Source organism: Malaya genurostris, chromosome 3 (genome assembly GCF_030247185.1).
Source record: "Malaya genurostris strain Urasoe2022 chromosome 3, Malgen_1.1, whole genome shotgun sequence".
In the NCBI taxonomy this organism is placed as follows: Eukaryota; Metazoa; Arthropoda; class Insecta; order Diptera; family Culicidae; genus Malaya; species Malaya genurostris.
The window spans coordinates 175,908,938-175,924,570 of NC_080572.1; the positions used below are offsets into that span (position 1 = coordinate 175,908,938).

The window sequence follows — 15,633 nt, forward strand, 5'->3', positions numbered from 1 at the left end:
GAAAGGAGGTACTTCCGAAACCGGAATCTGGGAACCGGTATAATCGAAGTTTGTTCGAGAAAAGTGGCTGTTATTCATTTTTGAGTCTATGGCTACAATCTTCGGTCATTCATCAAAAACCCAAGGACAAGGAAAGCCAAATTAATGTTTAGCCGTCTACTGACAATTACTACCGAATGGAATAGTTTTGAGGCAAGTTTAGAAATTATTTTACTTTTTATTTCTGGTGCTTCCAGAATCAGAAACCGAGAACCAGCATAGTCGGAATCGGATTGTGTGGTTGTCTATTGACAATAACTGCCGATTGGAGTAGTTGCAAGGCAAGTTAAGAATTTTTTTAGTGTTTTGTTTCGCCGCTTCAAGTGACGGTAACCAATTTTTAACACACTTCACCCCATAATTCCGGAGCCGGAAGTTGGATCCGGATGAAATTAGGAAGTTTTGTATGAGACCATGAGACCTTTTATTTGAATCTAAGTTTGTTGAAATCGATCACGCCATCTCTGTGAAAAGTGAGGAAGTGATTTGAAATATGAATTTTTTCACTAATCACACTGTAACTCCGGAACCGGAGGTTGGATCAAAACAACTTTGTAAAAGCTAATTGTACCTTTGTAAAAACTAATTGTACCTTTGTAAAAGCTAATTGTACCTTTGTAAAAGCTAATTGTACCTTTGTTGTAAACTTTGTGAAAGCTAATTGTACCTTTCATTTGAATCTAAGTTTGTGAGAATCGGTTTAGCCGTCTCTGAGAACAGTAAGTGCACTTATTTTTTATATTTTTTGCACATATCACCCTGTAATTCCGGAACCGGAAGTCGGACTCGAATAAATGTCAGGAATTTCATGTGGGGTTACAAGACCTTTCATTTAAATCTAAAATCATGAAAATCGGTTCAGCCATCTCCGAGAAAAGTGAGTGCTAAAAAATGTTACATACATACACACACATACAGACATTTTGCGTACTCGACGAACTGAATCGACTGGTATATGAAACTCGGCCCTCCGGGCCTCGGTTCAAAAGTCGGTTTTCACAGTGATGGCATAACCTTTCTTCATGAGAAAGGCAAAAATTGGAATAAAACAAACATATGTAACTATCGAATGATTGCTATTCTTTCCTGCATTACGAAGCTCTTTGAAGCGATAGTTAATGACAAACTGTTTAGTCAAATAAAAAATTAGAATTCAGCAAACCATTCGATCGTATTGATTAAGTTGAAGTTATAAATCTTGTCAGGTCTTCTCAAATGGTTGGAACCTTATCTAACAAATCGTCAATAAATCGTAAAATTCAAAGGTAAAAAATCGAGCCCTATTCACGTCAGTTCCGGGGTCCAACAGGGATTTAGGCCCTTATTTATTCATCTTATTTTTTTTTTGTTTTAAAAAATTATTGAAGCTCTAATACATGCAAACGATATACCTTATGATCAAAAAAGAACCGGAATTTTCATTTCAAAATTCCCGCCCTTGTCCAATCGGTAAACTTTTATTCTCTCAACATTGGCAACACTTTTATACACATTCTGTCAAATTTTGACCCATATCGTACTATTAGTTTTTGTTTGGCGTCTATACAAAGAAGTTGAAAAATTTTCGTGTGGCGAATTTCATTATGGTTGAACATTTAGACTCTTTTATGAAATAGAGAAAAAGAAAGATGCCACAGTTTTTAGTCAGCGGACAAATTTAAATCATATAAAGTGACATGTATCAATAATTAATAGAAAATTATTCATAATAAGCATTCGAATAAAATATATACATTTTCTAAAGATGTCAAGAAATGTTTGGGGCCACAATCATGTCATTAACGGACTGCACGTGACGCGCGGGCCGCAGGTTGCTCATCCCTTGTTTAGAAATATTCCACTTGTGTGGTGACATGCATTTTATTATGTCAGCGAATCATTTTTATTGCCGACTTTTTTCTGTCAACAGATGACAGCCAATTTGTCTTCAAACTTGATTTACAATAGTAGCTTTCAAACGGGCCTAAGCTTATTGAAATCGGTTGGAGTCGAATGGTATGTAACACCAGAGGTATCCGGAGCACCTCCAGCAATTCTTTCTATAGAGAAAGGCAAAAACAATTTATCTTAAAGTTCACATATAATCATTAAAAGTAACAAATCGAATTTTTCTTCAATCCGCTTAATTTTGACTAAACCAATTTTAACAAACTTAGAATGGTTGAGAGCAATTATTCATTAGGTTAAAAGATTAAATGATTGACGCTTTCGATTCCGGAGCTATAATGGAATATGCGAAGCAACCGAAAATCCGTTATAATTTTCTATCCACTCAATTTTCTCAAAGATGGCTCAACCGATTTCAACCCTCTTAAACTTGTTTAAAGCTTTCCTTAGGTTGATCAAGTTCCTCCAATTCCGGAGGTTATTGTTGATACGTTCGCTTCTGGAAATGTTACCGAATAAGTGTCAATCTGGAAATTCGTATGAAAAATTACCTCTATGAAGAAAATGCAATTCAAATTGCACGAGAAAGGAATTATAAATGATGAAATTTTCCCTAAATCGTATTCGGAGTTGGCAGCATCTTCTCAGATTGAAACATTCTGTACATGAAGACTTTGTCACAAAAACCACTTTGCATACTTTGTTTTTCCAAAATATATCTAGACTGCCGTTCGAAAAGAGCCAAACTTTTTTTTACCAATTATATTCAAATGTCTATAATTGAATAATGCCAAATTCTGCGAAAAACTTTCTACGAAATTAGTTTTCGAATAAAAATATTGACAAAATTATTAATCGACTCCTACACTGAAAAAATTGACTTTAAAATTTAAAGTTTATTCACAAAAAAAAATTTGTTTGATATGGATGACATTTTGTTCCAAGAGGTGAATTCTCTACTGACCGTATATAAATTGCAAGACAGGGGCACTTTTAAGGAACAAATTTTTTTCTGCAAAAAAAATTCTTGTTCAAACTGAATTCTTTATCCAGTGTCTTTTTATCAAAACCTATACTAAACTGAAAGTCATAATTATCCAACATTCCAATGAAACGCAATTTGTGAGAAAATTTCACCGAATACATTATTGCTAGTTACCCGATAATTGCCGAAAATATGAGTGCTAGGTAAGAAAAAGTTTTTTTTTTGTAAAATTTATTTTCCTCAAAAATGTCAATCTTACAACATAAGAAAACTTGGCGGGGAACATAATTGTCTATGATGAGACAAAATTTCATTCAAGTAAACAATGGTGTTTTTTATAATTTGACTTCGAATTTCAAAGATCAATTTTTAGGCATCCAGAGGTTTTGGTCACTACTGACCGTTTTATGCAAAGGTGCACATAACCTTTTCCATTTCGTGTTTACGTTTCATCTTTGACTTATCAGTGCAGTGTCAGTTCAATATGAATCGTAAATGTTCATTCTACTTTGAGTGCCACGATTAAAACGATTACGCCGGAACGTCTATCTGTTCTGACGTCTAGAACGCAAACAAAATTTGGAACATGAGTCGAAAGACGAAGCCTAAATATAAAATGAAATAAGTAATGTGGACCTTTGCAACATAGATAACCTTCCATATATTTTGAATTTTGAAGGGAAAAAAGTTTTTCCCGCAAAAATTTTTTTCCATTCCAGCACTGATACTTTTTGCAAATATCGGGCAACTGGCAATCGGGAATTCGGTGATTTTTTTTTTCACAAATTGCCTTTCATTGGAATCTTGGATGATTATGACTTTCAGTTTAGTTTAATGTTCGATAAAAAAAGACACTGGATAAAACAGATGGAGAAGTAGTATGTTAAATCCAACCCACTGCAAGCTGAGGTGAATCGGAAGCAGTCGTCGTATAATTTTCAATAACTATGAATCACTAACTTTTACATGCCAAACAAACCATTTCAGAAGCCCCTTCTCGATTGGCAATCATTTCCTTGACAACCACAGTTGATTCAATGTATTTTTCCATTAAAAAGAAAATAAAGATTAATTGTAAAACTGTCATAAACACATCATCAAGCGATAAGCTTCTAAACAAGCGAGATTAAACCCGACTTGATTGCAAAAAATGCTAGCAAACATATGACATTGTTTCATTCAACATTGCTTTCGATGTTGATTTCTGCTTTCAGATTCGGCACGAGTCAACATTCCCGATATGAGCTGCATTAATGGATTCAAATAGTTAAAATAAATAAGGGACCAGAAAGAGATAAACCAACAATCTTCCTATAGATAATGGGATAACTATTTATGCTTACCTGTGGACAGCATTTATCAATTACATCAATTAACGGTGGTTCAGTTTCTACGATCCCAAGTGCTTTCATTAAAATTTTCACCTGAGTCCAGCGATGCATGCAAGAAAATAACAGTAAATAGCAAATTAATAAGAAATACATACAGTTTGATTTAAATAATTATTTTTCATATCCTTTCAATATCGGTTCATGTATTGAAGATTACACGTAATAAACGGTATACAAGTGTAACATAGCACACAGAGAGTAAGGAATCGAAATAATGTCACGGATAATTAGTCCATGTATAAAATATATGATCAGCTATAAACAGTGTGCCAATACCGTCTGTTTACAATAGTTGTTATTATTTTCAGCCTTATTACATCTTAAAACAAAAAGACGTACAAACTTACCTCCTTTAAAATGTTCACCGCAAATTTCCGCGGAGCGGGGCGACAATTACATAGCATCACAAGCGCGAAACCCTCCACTAAGTGCATGGTCGTAGCGAGCGGTTGCTCGTGATGTTTTTTGCTCCCCGAAATCGTCGAACCATGCCCAGTGGATTCCGTAGTACCTCCTGCAGCAATTGTGGTGGTTTGCGTTATGGATGATATTCCGGAGCTCCCACTTGAGTTGGAATTAATTGTGGCTGCATTTAACGATGACATATTTTGTTGTGGTTGCGATTTGGAAAAGCCGGAGTCCTGTTGCTGCTGGTGAAACACAACCCGTTGTGTTACCGCCGTATTCGAGCCAACCTTTGTGTTCAGAGTGTTACTGTTGCTATTATTCGTACTACTATTACTGATAGCATTTTTCCAAACTGTCAGAAAGGCAAAAAGCATTCTTAGTCCGTTGTCCAATAAATGAGGGAATGTATCAACAACGTCTCTTGCCAAGAACTGAGTAAATCCTTGAATCACGTCCTGTCGCCAGTCAGCAAAGTCTACTACCAGTGTTTGCAGAGATTGGTGAGCCAACGCTCGTAGTTCCTCGTCCATATGAATCGTTAGTCTAGACAGCATATCAACCAACTCGTGACCAGTCATATTGTCTGGTATTATTCTTGGCACAGCAGCAACACAGGTTCTAAAAAGATCAATGCGCGGTTTTCTTTCGCCGGTAAGCATCTCGTCCGGTTCTTTGTTGAGATTCTGATTAATCGTCATCATCAAAGGTCTTCCGCAGTGAATATCAAGTGCTCGCAAGATATCTACAAAAACCCGTCGCACGTGTGGAAAGTAATTTGACATTCCAATACTTTTAGCGGTGTCTTCAGTCAACATTTTATTCAAGTAAGTTTTCTTCACGCGCAGCGTATTTCCTGATGGCAAAACCCCAACAGTTCTAGGCATTGGTGGCTCACCGTCTTTTTGCTGCAATGAATCCGCCACAACCAGAAATGCGCGTAGCCCAATACTCATTCTTTCCGGTGTCATAATTATTTTGATAGGGCGTCCCACGCACAGCAGCTCGAAAACGATATCTCGCATAGCAAAATCTAGCCGTTCCTGAGCTATGAACTGAATAATCTTGACAAAAATATTCAACGGTGTGTCCCTCGGTACAACCGCTTTCGAACCACGTGGAAATAACGAATTGACAATACTTTGTAGTCGCGAATGGGTCGCCGAGTTTGATTCGCATTTTATTCGTATCATGTAAACCCACAGAAGACGGTACAATGACTCTAGCGCCACCCGGCTCATTTTGGGATCCTTGTTTTTCAGATTACTCAGACACATGGCTAGGAAACAGTGCCAGTTGCTGAGGAAAAATGATTTCTGTGACACGCACAAGAGGCACGTAACTAATGGAAACAGTGCCAGCTTGTGTTTCGACTTGGTGCATGCGTCCAGTGTTTGCGAGTACAGCAGGTCGACGAAATTCTTCACGCATGGTACGTTGACCTCGTTTTTAACAGCCTGAAAATGAAGAAGAAAAATAAATAAATATAAATAAATCAGAAGCACGTAATTCATTGTTATGAATTAGGATTAAATGACACTATCTAAATCAAAATCGCATAAACGACTAGAAAAAAAACATGTACTGACTGAGCATGTGAATGGAAATGTGATATAAACATTTCTACCATATTGGGGGACGGGTATAGCGTGATGGGATAGTCGATGCCTTTCACGCAGCCCGCCTGGGTTCGATTCCCAACCCCGCACACAGGGTCAGAAAGATTTTCTGGTCCGAAGAGGCGAATGACCTAAGATGTTAAAGCCTCTATAATTAAAACAAAAAAAAAAATTTCTACCATATTGTGTGAAAGACAGAAAAGAGGTTCCTATTAGTCACGACCATTCCAAATCATCACAAAAATCATAGAGCCACATTGGATAAAGTTCACTCACGTCTAATTTCCATTGGAATGAAAATTACTATATCGACATCGGGAGTAAATAATTAAACATTTTACTCGCGTCTAAAATTTTATCAATTTTTCGCAATAAATGTGTAATCATACTCAAGTACATTTTTCTATAATTATGGAATTTGCAAATTTGGTATAATTCCCAAATTCGAAAACTCTGTGTTTCCGCGGAGATCACACGATTGACAACACGGCTGAACGAGAGAAACGAGCATTTACATATCGGATAGCAGGCAAGAAGTGTCTTCGAGCAAGCAGTGATCATATTTTTTATTTAACAATGTATTTAAAAAGGCACATTGCTTTAGCTCTAAGATGTCGAGAGTATGCAGCAGTGATCATAGTCCGATATAATAAGAATATAATTGATTTATTGTATAATTAGATGGTGAGAAAATATTCGATGTAGTTTATTTGTATTAATGAATTAACAAGTGTAATAACAGGGTTTATTGGAGTTTATTAATCTTCTATCCATCACCAGACGGTTTCCCCGTTTATCACTCAACTGACCCGAAACTTTCGACTTTCAAACAAAATTGTGAAACGCAAGAAAATCACATCACAATAATCGAAAGAGCAAGTAAACAAAGAGAAACTGTCACCTGCCTTCTGAAAAATCATCCGAGATATATTGTAGCGTTCCCATCGTATTCAGCAATCAGTTTGTTGTCTTTAGTTGACCCATGTCATTGATTGCGCCCGAAGTTATAACCTTAACCGTTAGCCTTGCGCAACGCTCTAATAAACTTCCCCTCTTTAAATCGGGTAAATAGAATAATCCGTTGTGTCTCTCCTGAAGGCGAAAATCACGAGGATTCTTCACGAATGATGTAGGATGGAAAGGGAGGGATGGCGCCAAGATTTGGTTAACAGAATGAAACAGTCAGTGGGGTCATTGGTTTCCGAAGTTGCCCGAAGAGATTAGCGGGAAATTACGTATTTCCGGTTAAGTCGTACGAGATTACCTTCCCTAATCTGAGGATTCACAACGTAAGTTATTTCATCTCAGTTCGCCAAACCTAGTGGAAGCTCGCGTTGATGTCCGGTTCAAAGTTGTGAAAAGTAAGATAGTGACGCAAGCGTGCGTGAATTTTGTCTAAATGTTTGTCTCTCCCGTTCGAATAGATTATAAAGATAGCTTCGATAGCGTCGGTAGTGCGTGCAAGAATAGCGTGTGCAAATACAATAAGAAGGTAATTGTGCTCAAAATGTTCATGCCATTGACCTCACGAATGTGCTAATGACCCCGTCGCAATAGCCATACGGCACGCTCTTTTATTTGCACAGCTACGACTGGAGAAGCGGACAATCAGAACCACACGCGTGCGGCGAACTCTACACCCGGCCTCCGTTACATCGCCGGAAGCAAGCCGGACCGTCAACTGACCGCTGGACGTATCCTAGAGCCATCAACCGTCGGCTCGAATCTGCGTGGTGATGTGATCACCCACACCCAATCGACCAAAAACGTCATCGTCAACCGAACAACGATCGATCGCAGCATCCACCAGCAGCAGCAGCAGCCGAACCTATTGGTGAGTCGTATCGTTCTTTCTACCTTATTTGGAAGGGCGGCGTCCAAAGAACCCGCACCGTAATTAAACAAAGTATTGGAGAGCATATAGATAATTCCCGTTTCGAAACGAGTGATAGGGACGCGTCCATAAGTTGAGGGTTGTGTGTCGGCCATCATGTTTTTGTGACACCATCTTTGAACGCCACACACAACCCATACGATTAGTCACCCGGGTGCGAAGCACATGGTATCGAGAGAGAAGGAGTGACGTCATATAGTAGTAAAGCACAAAAATGGTCAATGAGCACGAGTAGGGAGAGAAAGCACGCACACGAATAGTAGATAGGCCTAGATAGAAATCGTGAAACCAATTATATAATATGCAATAGAACCCGTTGATTTTCACTTAAATAAATGTTGTTTGCTTTCCCAAGATATATGTTTATATTACCGAGGTAGCTAGGAAATCATTTAGTCCATTCTCGTACGTTTGTGTCGCTTCGTCAAGTTTGCGTTGTTAGCCGTCTTCCACTTCGTGGGATTTGAACGTGTGCTATAAGTTCAGCTTCGATGAGGTTTACGCCATCTGGGGGCGAGTAGCTGCGTTGCCCATGATGATGACTTTGGGTACGGGTAAATCTCTTACCGCTATTTCTCGGAAGGTGATTAGGTATTGATGATTGCTGCTGGCTGATAATAGGGTCATCTACCCGTCTTTTGGATACTGATTCTTGGTATGCCTATCTTGACCGATCTTGAATTATCTTTGAGTCGACCTTCTTCGGGAACTCGCCCTAAGGAGAGTCTCATCCGGGCAAACACATCGCGGCATGCAGTCTTCCCAAGTGGAAGTGGCGCTTTAAACTGCATGCTTTTTAGGGATCGGTAAGGGTGGGCTACAAATTTGCGCCCAACTGCAGGTTTTCGGACATATGGGTATTGTATGGAGAATGCTATCGAAGGAATATTTCTAGTAAATATAGATGATTCCTGACAGAATAATTAATTTCGAGATTTCGTGAAAAATTTGAGGTAAACTATAGAAATTATATAAATGAGATTACAGAGATATTCGTGAGTACTGAGGGATTTTGTGTGTTGGGAAAATTGAACAAGCTTTCAAATTTTCAGAAGTGTGTTATATTTATTTTCAAAATGCTCCATTCATTACAGTTTGTATATTGAATCGATTATAAGGGTATATAAGATATATAGTATATCCATCTATCACGATTGATATTTAATTTATTTAGTAAAAGTATTGAAATAAACTTATTTGGTAAATTTGTTTAAAGAATTGGTTGGTGGAAATAGTTGTTGCGTCGTTGGTTATTGGTAGTGCAGAATACTGGTCAGTATGAATAAGTTTCCACATGCAGATCATTTGACTAACGAGGAGGTTGACTACGAATTGTTAATTCGAGGGAAAACAGAAGAAGTAAAATGTGATGTCGAAGCTAAATATCGTTTACTACGAAATTTGTTTCACGAAGATTCTCGTGAGAATCGTGACTATCCTTCGCCTTACACGATCGATCAGGAATACGATTACATATCGGGAAGGGTTCAGACACTGAAAGGGAAGTTGGAGAAAGGTTCAGATGATAGAATTGTTTCTCGCCTAAAGCACTACGCGCTCAGGGTTTCAAGATGTAAAACTCCCGATCTTACATCGGAACGAATGCGTAGGGAACTTGCCAATGAGATTCGGACTATTTTGAATAAATCTACAGGTCGGAAGGGGTCCGAGGAGAAACAGAATAAAGAACTGCCCGTCGATTTTCCCAGAGGTCCCTTGTCGGATGAAAATAATGTGGTAGAAACTGAAGGTAACCTTGACGAAGCAAAAGGACAGAATTATTCGAGTGAAACCGTGAACGGAAACGCAGCATGGGACGAATCTAGGGCAAGTCAAGGAGCCATTAAGAAGACATCTGTCCAGGTACCAAAAGAGGTAGCGGAGATGCAGAAGGCTCTACTAGCCCGGATTACCCAGCTCGAGAAAGAATTGCTGAAGGTAAAAACAACCGAACGAAAACCGAGCGAAGATGTTTGTCTCCCCAGAACCCAGAAAGAAGAGATGACTCAAGCGACAGCCGCTCGAATAACAAACCATTTTTCCGGATGCAGTGGCGCTCATCCATGGTCGGAACCAATCCGGGTAGTCGGTTAGAGGACCGTAGGCGGGATGACCAGCCGAGGAATGAGGTTTCTAGGAATACTGGAGTGACGAATCCTGGTCGGGTGGACCGTTCGTGGAACGAGTTCTCTAGAAATGCCGGGACGATGAATCCCATCAAGAATAATCATCCATGGAACGATCGGTCTTGGAACACTGGCGTGGGGAACTCAACCCAAAGCGATAATTTAAAAGGAAGCCGCGGCCAAGGACATGATATTAGGCAACGACGCAGTTTCCTTCCAGATAGAAGACGAATATCCGACGAAGAAAGTGATCAGCGATATGACGTCGGTCAGAGCACAGTAAGATCCGGGGAACCCAACTCTGAAGACAGCTCTAATGACGAAGAAAGCTTCCACTACGAAAATCATCGGCATCGGTCGCGGAGAGAACGACGGGTTAGCGATGTGGAAATTCAAAATGCCGATCGTCGAATGGAGAAGTGGCATTTAACTTTTAGTGGAGATGCTCGACAAAGCTCTTTAGAGGACTTCTTGCACAAAGTTCGCCGATTAGCTAAAATGGACCGCATCGCGAAGGACGTGCTGCTACAAAGGATTCACACGATTCTTAGAGGAGCCGCGTATGACTGGTACCTGTGTTATTCCGATGAATTTCTTAATTGGGAGGACTTCGAAGAAAGGATTCGATATATGTATGGCAACCCTAACAAAGATCAGGGAAATCGGCAAAAAAATTATGAGCGGAAACAGCTCCGCCATGAGACATTCCTCGCTTTTAAAATGGAGATCGAAAGGCTGAACAAATTGCTAACGAGACCACTAGATCAAGACCGAATATTCGAAGTGGTCTGGGACAATATGCGCCCACACTATCGCTCTAAGTTGGCATGTCGAACGGTTCGAGATCTCAAAAGATTAGAGTATTACGCCTATCGCATCGACGCTAATGATCCAGCCTATCGACAAGTACGAGAAGCGCCGTCTCGACCGGCCAATGTTAACCAACTCGAGGTCGAAAAGGATACAGAAGATTCGTATTCCTCCTATTCCGAAACGGAGGAATTGAATATAATTAGTAAGAGGCATGACAGGGACCGAAAGCGCCCTTCACAAGTATCGCAATCAACTGTTGGGTCACCGGCGATTGTAGTGGATAGACCGGGTCCACTTTGTTGGAATTGCCGAAATGTCGGACATTTTTGGAGGCAATGTCGCGAAGAGAAGAGAATCTTCTGTTACGTATGTGGATCACCAGGCAAAACCTCCGCTACTTGCGAGAATCATCCACGGGCGGCTTATCCGCTTGATACGAACCGATCGTCGGGAAACTAGTTCCGGAATGCAAGGAAGGGGACCTTCGCATTCCCACGGAAGACCTTGTTCACAGTAATTCCCCGTTTGACGATCCTTTCCAAAGAGTGTGTGAAGTAAGTGTGCAGACAGAAAGTTGCCCACACATAACGGTCCAAATCTTTGACCACGATTTTGACGCCCTACTTGACTCCGGAGCAAGCGTTAGTGTGACGAACATGTCTGATATTGCCGAACGAAACGGCTTAACTTTACAACCAAGCCCACTTAAAATCGTTACTGCAGATAAAACAGTTCACGAAAGCCATGGCTATGTCCAACTGCCTATTACGTTTCGAGGAGTAACCAAGATAATTCCGACACTTGTCGTACCGCAGGTATCCAGGGAACTGATCCTTGGCTACGATTTCTGGAAAAGATTTGGCATACAGCCTATGATACTAGGACAGAATGGGTTTGAACGAGTTAACACATTGTATACAACTGGAAAGATATATTCTGGCGGTGAGGAGATGCAGGTACCGATATTACCCATAACCACACTGCCCGCACTGAAACAAATCGAACCGGATGAAACCCTGGATATTCCGGCCTTGGAGTTGCCAGAAGCTTCCAAGTTAACCCCCGAAACGGTTGAAACCGAGCATGAATTAACAAAGGAGGAACGGAATCAGTTAGTAGAGGTTATACGATTATTCCCATGTACGACCGATAATCATTTGGGAAGGACATCGATTCTGCAGCACGAGATCGTGTTACGCGAGGACAAAATTAAAGCAAAATTCTACTCTGTTGTGGATTTGAAGGACGCGTATTTCCAGATTCCATTGAAAATGGAATGCCGCGATTATACCGCCTTCAGAACACCGCAAGGCCTATTCCGCTTCAAGGTCTGTCCATTCGGCCTAACGAATGCTCCATTCACAATGTGTCGTTTAATGGATCGCGTGATCGGATTTGATTTAGAACCGAATGTGTTTGTCTACCTTGACGATATCGTCATTGCAACAAACACCTTTGACGAGCATGTGCGCCTTCTACGCATAGTAGCCGATCGACTTAATCAAGCCAATCTGATAATTTCACTCGATAAAAGTCGTTTTTGTCGAAAGCAGGTGACCTATTTAGGCTATTTACTCACCGACGAAGGTGTATCGATTGACAATAACCGCATCACACCCATTCTGGAGTATGCACGACCCCGCAATATAAAAGACATCCGCCGTTTGTTAGGACTCGCTGGTTTCTACCAACGATTCATTCGAGATTACAGCCGGATCGTTGCGCCAATATCCGATCTATTGAAAAAGGCCAAAGCGAAATTTATGTGGACCGAAGCCGCCGAAGCAGCGTTTGGAGAGTTAAGAGCAGCATTAATGTCAGCACCCATCCTAGGGAATCCGGACTTCTCTCTTCCTTTTTCTATTGAGTCGGATGCATCCGATAATGCAGTGGGAGCCGCTCTAATTCAACAACAAGATGGTCAACCAAAGGTTATAGCGTACTTTAGCAAGAAATTAAGCAGCACTCAGCGTAAATATGCTAGTGTTGAAAAGGAATGCTTAGGAGTACTGCTGGCGATTGAGCACTTCCGTCACTATGTCGAAGGTAACCGGTTCAAGGTGGTTACCGATGCACGAAGCCTACTGTGGCTTTTCACAATTGGTGTAGATTCAGGTAACGCGAAATTACTACGATGGGCCTTAAAAATCCAATCATACGACATTGAGTTGGAGTATAGGAAGGGGAAATGCAATATTTTGGCCGACTGTCTCTCCAGATCAGTGGAGACTATCTCAGTGCAGTCCATGGACGTTGAACACCGAGAGTTGGCTGAAAAAATTACGAAAGAGCCCACTAGGTTTCCTGATTTCCGTGTGATTGATGGACAAATAGTGAAATTGGTGAAAATGCCGGGAAAAGTCGAGGATTCTCGTTTCCAATGGAAAATCTACCCATCGAAGTCGGATCGAACTGATCTCATCCGTATAGTACACGAGAAGGCTCATCTCGGTTCGGAAAAAACGTTGGCGACGCTAAGAGAGCGATATTTTTGGCCTTTGATGAGCAGCGAGGTAAAACGCTTTTGTACGAAGTGTCTGATCTGTCAAACCAGCAAAGCTACAAATCAAAACTCGACTGCTCCGATGACCAGTCAGAAAAAACTGGCTCAATACCCCTGGCACTTTCTAACGATGGACTATGTTGGTCCCCTTCCAGCGTCCGGGAAAAGCAGAAGCACATGCATGCTAGTAGTGACTGATCTTTTCACTAAATTCGTGATAGTCCAGCCCTTTCGACAAGCAACAGCAGAATCCCTAGTTAACTTCGTTGAAAACTCGTTATTTTTGCTATTTGGGGTACCAGAGGTAATCCTTTCCGACAATGGAACGCAATTTGTGTCTGCTCCTTTCCAGAAGCTATTGGTCAAATACCATGTCACGCACTGGCGAACGCCTAACTATCACCCGCAGATCAACGATAGTGAACGGGTTAATCGAGTTGTTACGACGGCGATTCGGGCAAGTATCAAAAAAGATCACCAAGAATGGGCAAATAATCTTCAGCAGATTGCCAACGCTGTTAGGAACTCCGTACATGATGCCACCCGTCATACACCGTACTTCGTTTTGTTCGGGAGAAATATGATATCCGACGGCCGAGAATATCGTCATCTTCGGGACACTGCCACGGTTGGTACCGGAGAGTTGCGCGACGAAGAACGGAAGAAATTATTGGATGACGTCCGTAAGAATCTGAAAATGGCATATGAGAAGCATTCGACATATTACAACCTTCGATCGAACGTTAATTGCGCTACCTACTCTGTAGGAGAACAAGTGCTTAAGAAAAATACGGAGCAATCGGACAAAGGCAAAGGGTTTTGCGCTAAGTTGGCACCAAAGTACGTACCTGCGGTGGTTAAGCGGATCGTGGGATCACACTGTTACGACCTAGAGGATTTGTGTGGGAAGCGATTAGGAATATTTAATTGCAGATACCTGAAGAAGCTTCATCCACCAATATCCTTCCTCTCGACTCATTAGAGTTTTATATTTTTCGAGCTATGTATCCTTCACTTAGTGACTGGAGACAACTGCACCATGACGCGCAAGCTCTGGTGGCCTAAAATACGTACAACCATGAAACGTATAGCCCACAATATCAATTAGCTACTGGGACGTTGGGTTGGAACCGTTCAGTTGGAATTTTGGAATGGGAAATCGATCCTTCCTTTAGTTGTTATTGCGCGTATAGCCTATCCCCTCGACCAGAAAGCAGAGCGAGTTCTTGGCGTTAGCCGGAACGATGAGCTATTTAACACCAGAAACTCCGAGCCAATGAGGCGTTGAAGAGGAGTACCAGCAATGAGAAGCTTAGCGAGAGTTCAAGATCGGGGATGCTTGGACGATGACCATATAAGACTCGGATGACCTTCACAAGGTCGATGACGAGCAAACACAAGTCAATCGAGCTGGCAGTAACAACTAGTTTGAAGGAAAGCTTTCGTAGTCCGATAGAAATTCGCGGGAAAGTTCGAGGACAGGTGGGACTGCCTGTCGGGATTAGTTCGATATACTTCCCGAGACCGAGATAGAGGAACGTTGTGCTAGTCACAATCACCCCAACATTTGTAAATATTTCCCTTTCGGTACAAATAATGTTAGTGTTTTTACACTACATCGAGTCCTAATTCTAAGTTAGTACCTAACCCTGTGATTTATTACATATAGCCTGCTACTTAGAACTAAAAATATTTTTGTTATTCTGTTACTTATTTATTAGTTATTATTTATCAAATTATTTATTTTTGCATGTTTTTTTTTGCATGCTAATTTTTTTTTTCATATTGCATATTTATTTTTTTATGCGTTTTTTTTTTCATTATATTGCATATTTATTTTTTTATGCGTTTTTTTTATATATTGCATATTTGTATTTTTTATATGCCGTATATATATATGTATATATGATTTTTTTTTTGCATGCTTGTGATTTTTTTTTCTGTGATATTTTTTTTTCGATGTTTTTTTTT

The 15,633-nt window shown here is 40.5% G+C and overlaps 1 protein-coding gene across 7 annotated transcripts in view; it reads right to left on the minus strand.

Moving 5' to 3' along the window:
• LOC131434739 (protein furry) overlaps positions 1-15,633 on the minus strand; it is a 433,830-nt gene that overhangs the window by 339,104 nt on the left and 79,093 nt on the right. For all 7 annotated transcript variants that reach the window (XM_058601810.1, XM_058601816.1, XM_058601814.1 and 4 more), the window contains 2 exons: positions 4,650-6,164; positions 4,255-4,335 (listed from right to left, as the gene is read on the minus strand). In XM_058601810.1, coding sequence (XP_058457793.1) covers positions 4,255-4,335; positions 4,650-6,164 — 1,596 coding nt within the window. The remainder of the gene's footprint in view (positions 1-4,254; positions 4,336-4,649; positions 6,165-15,633) is intronic.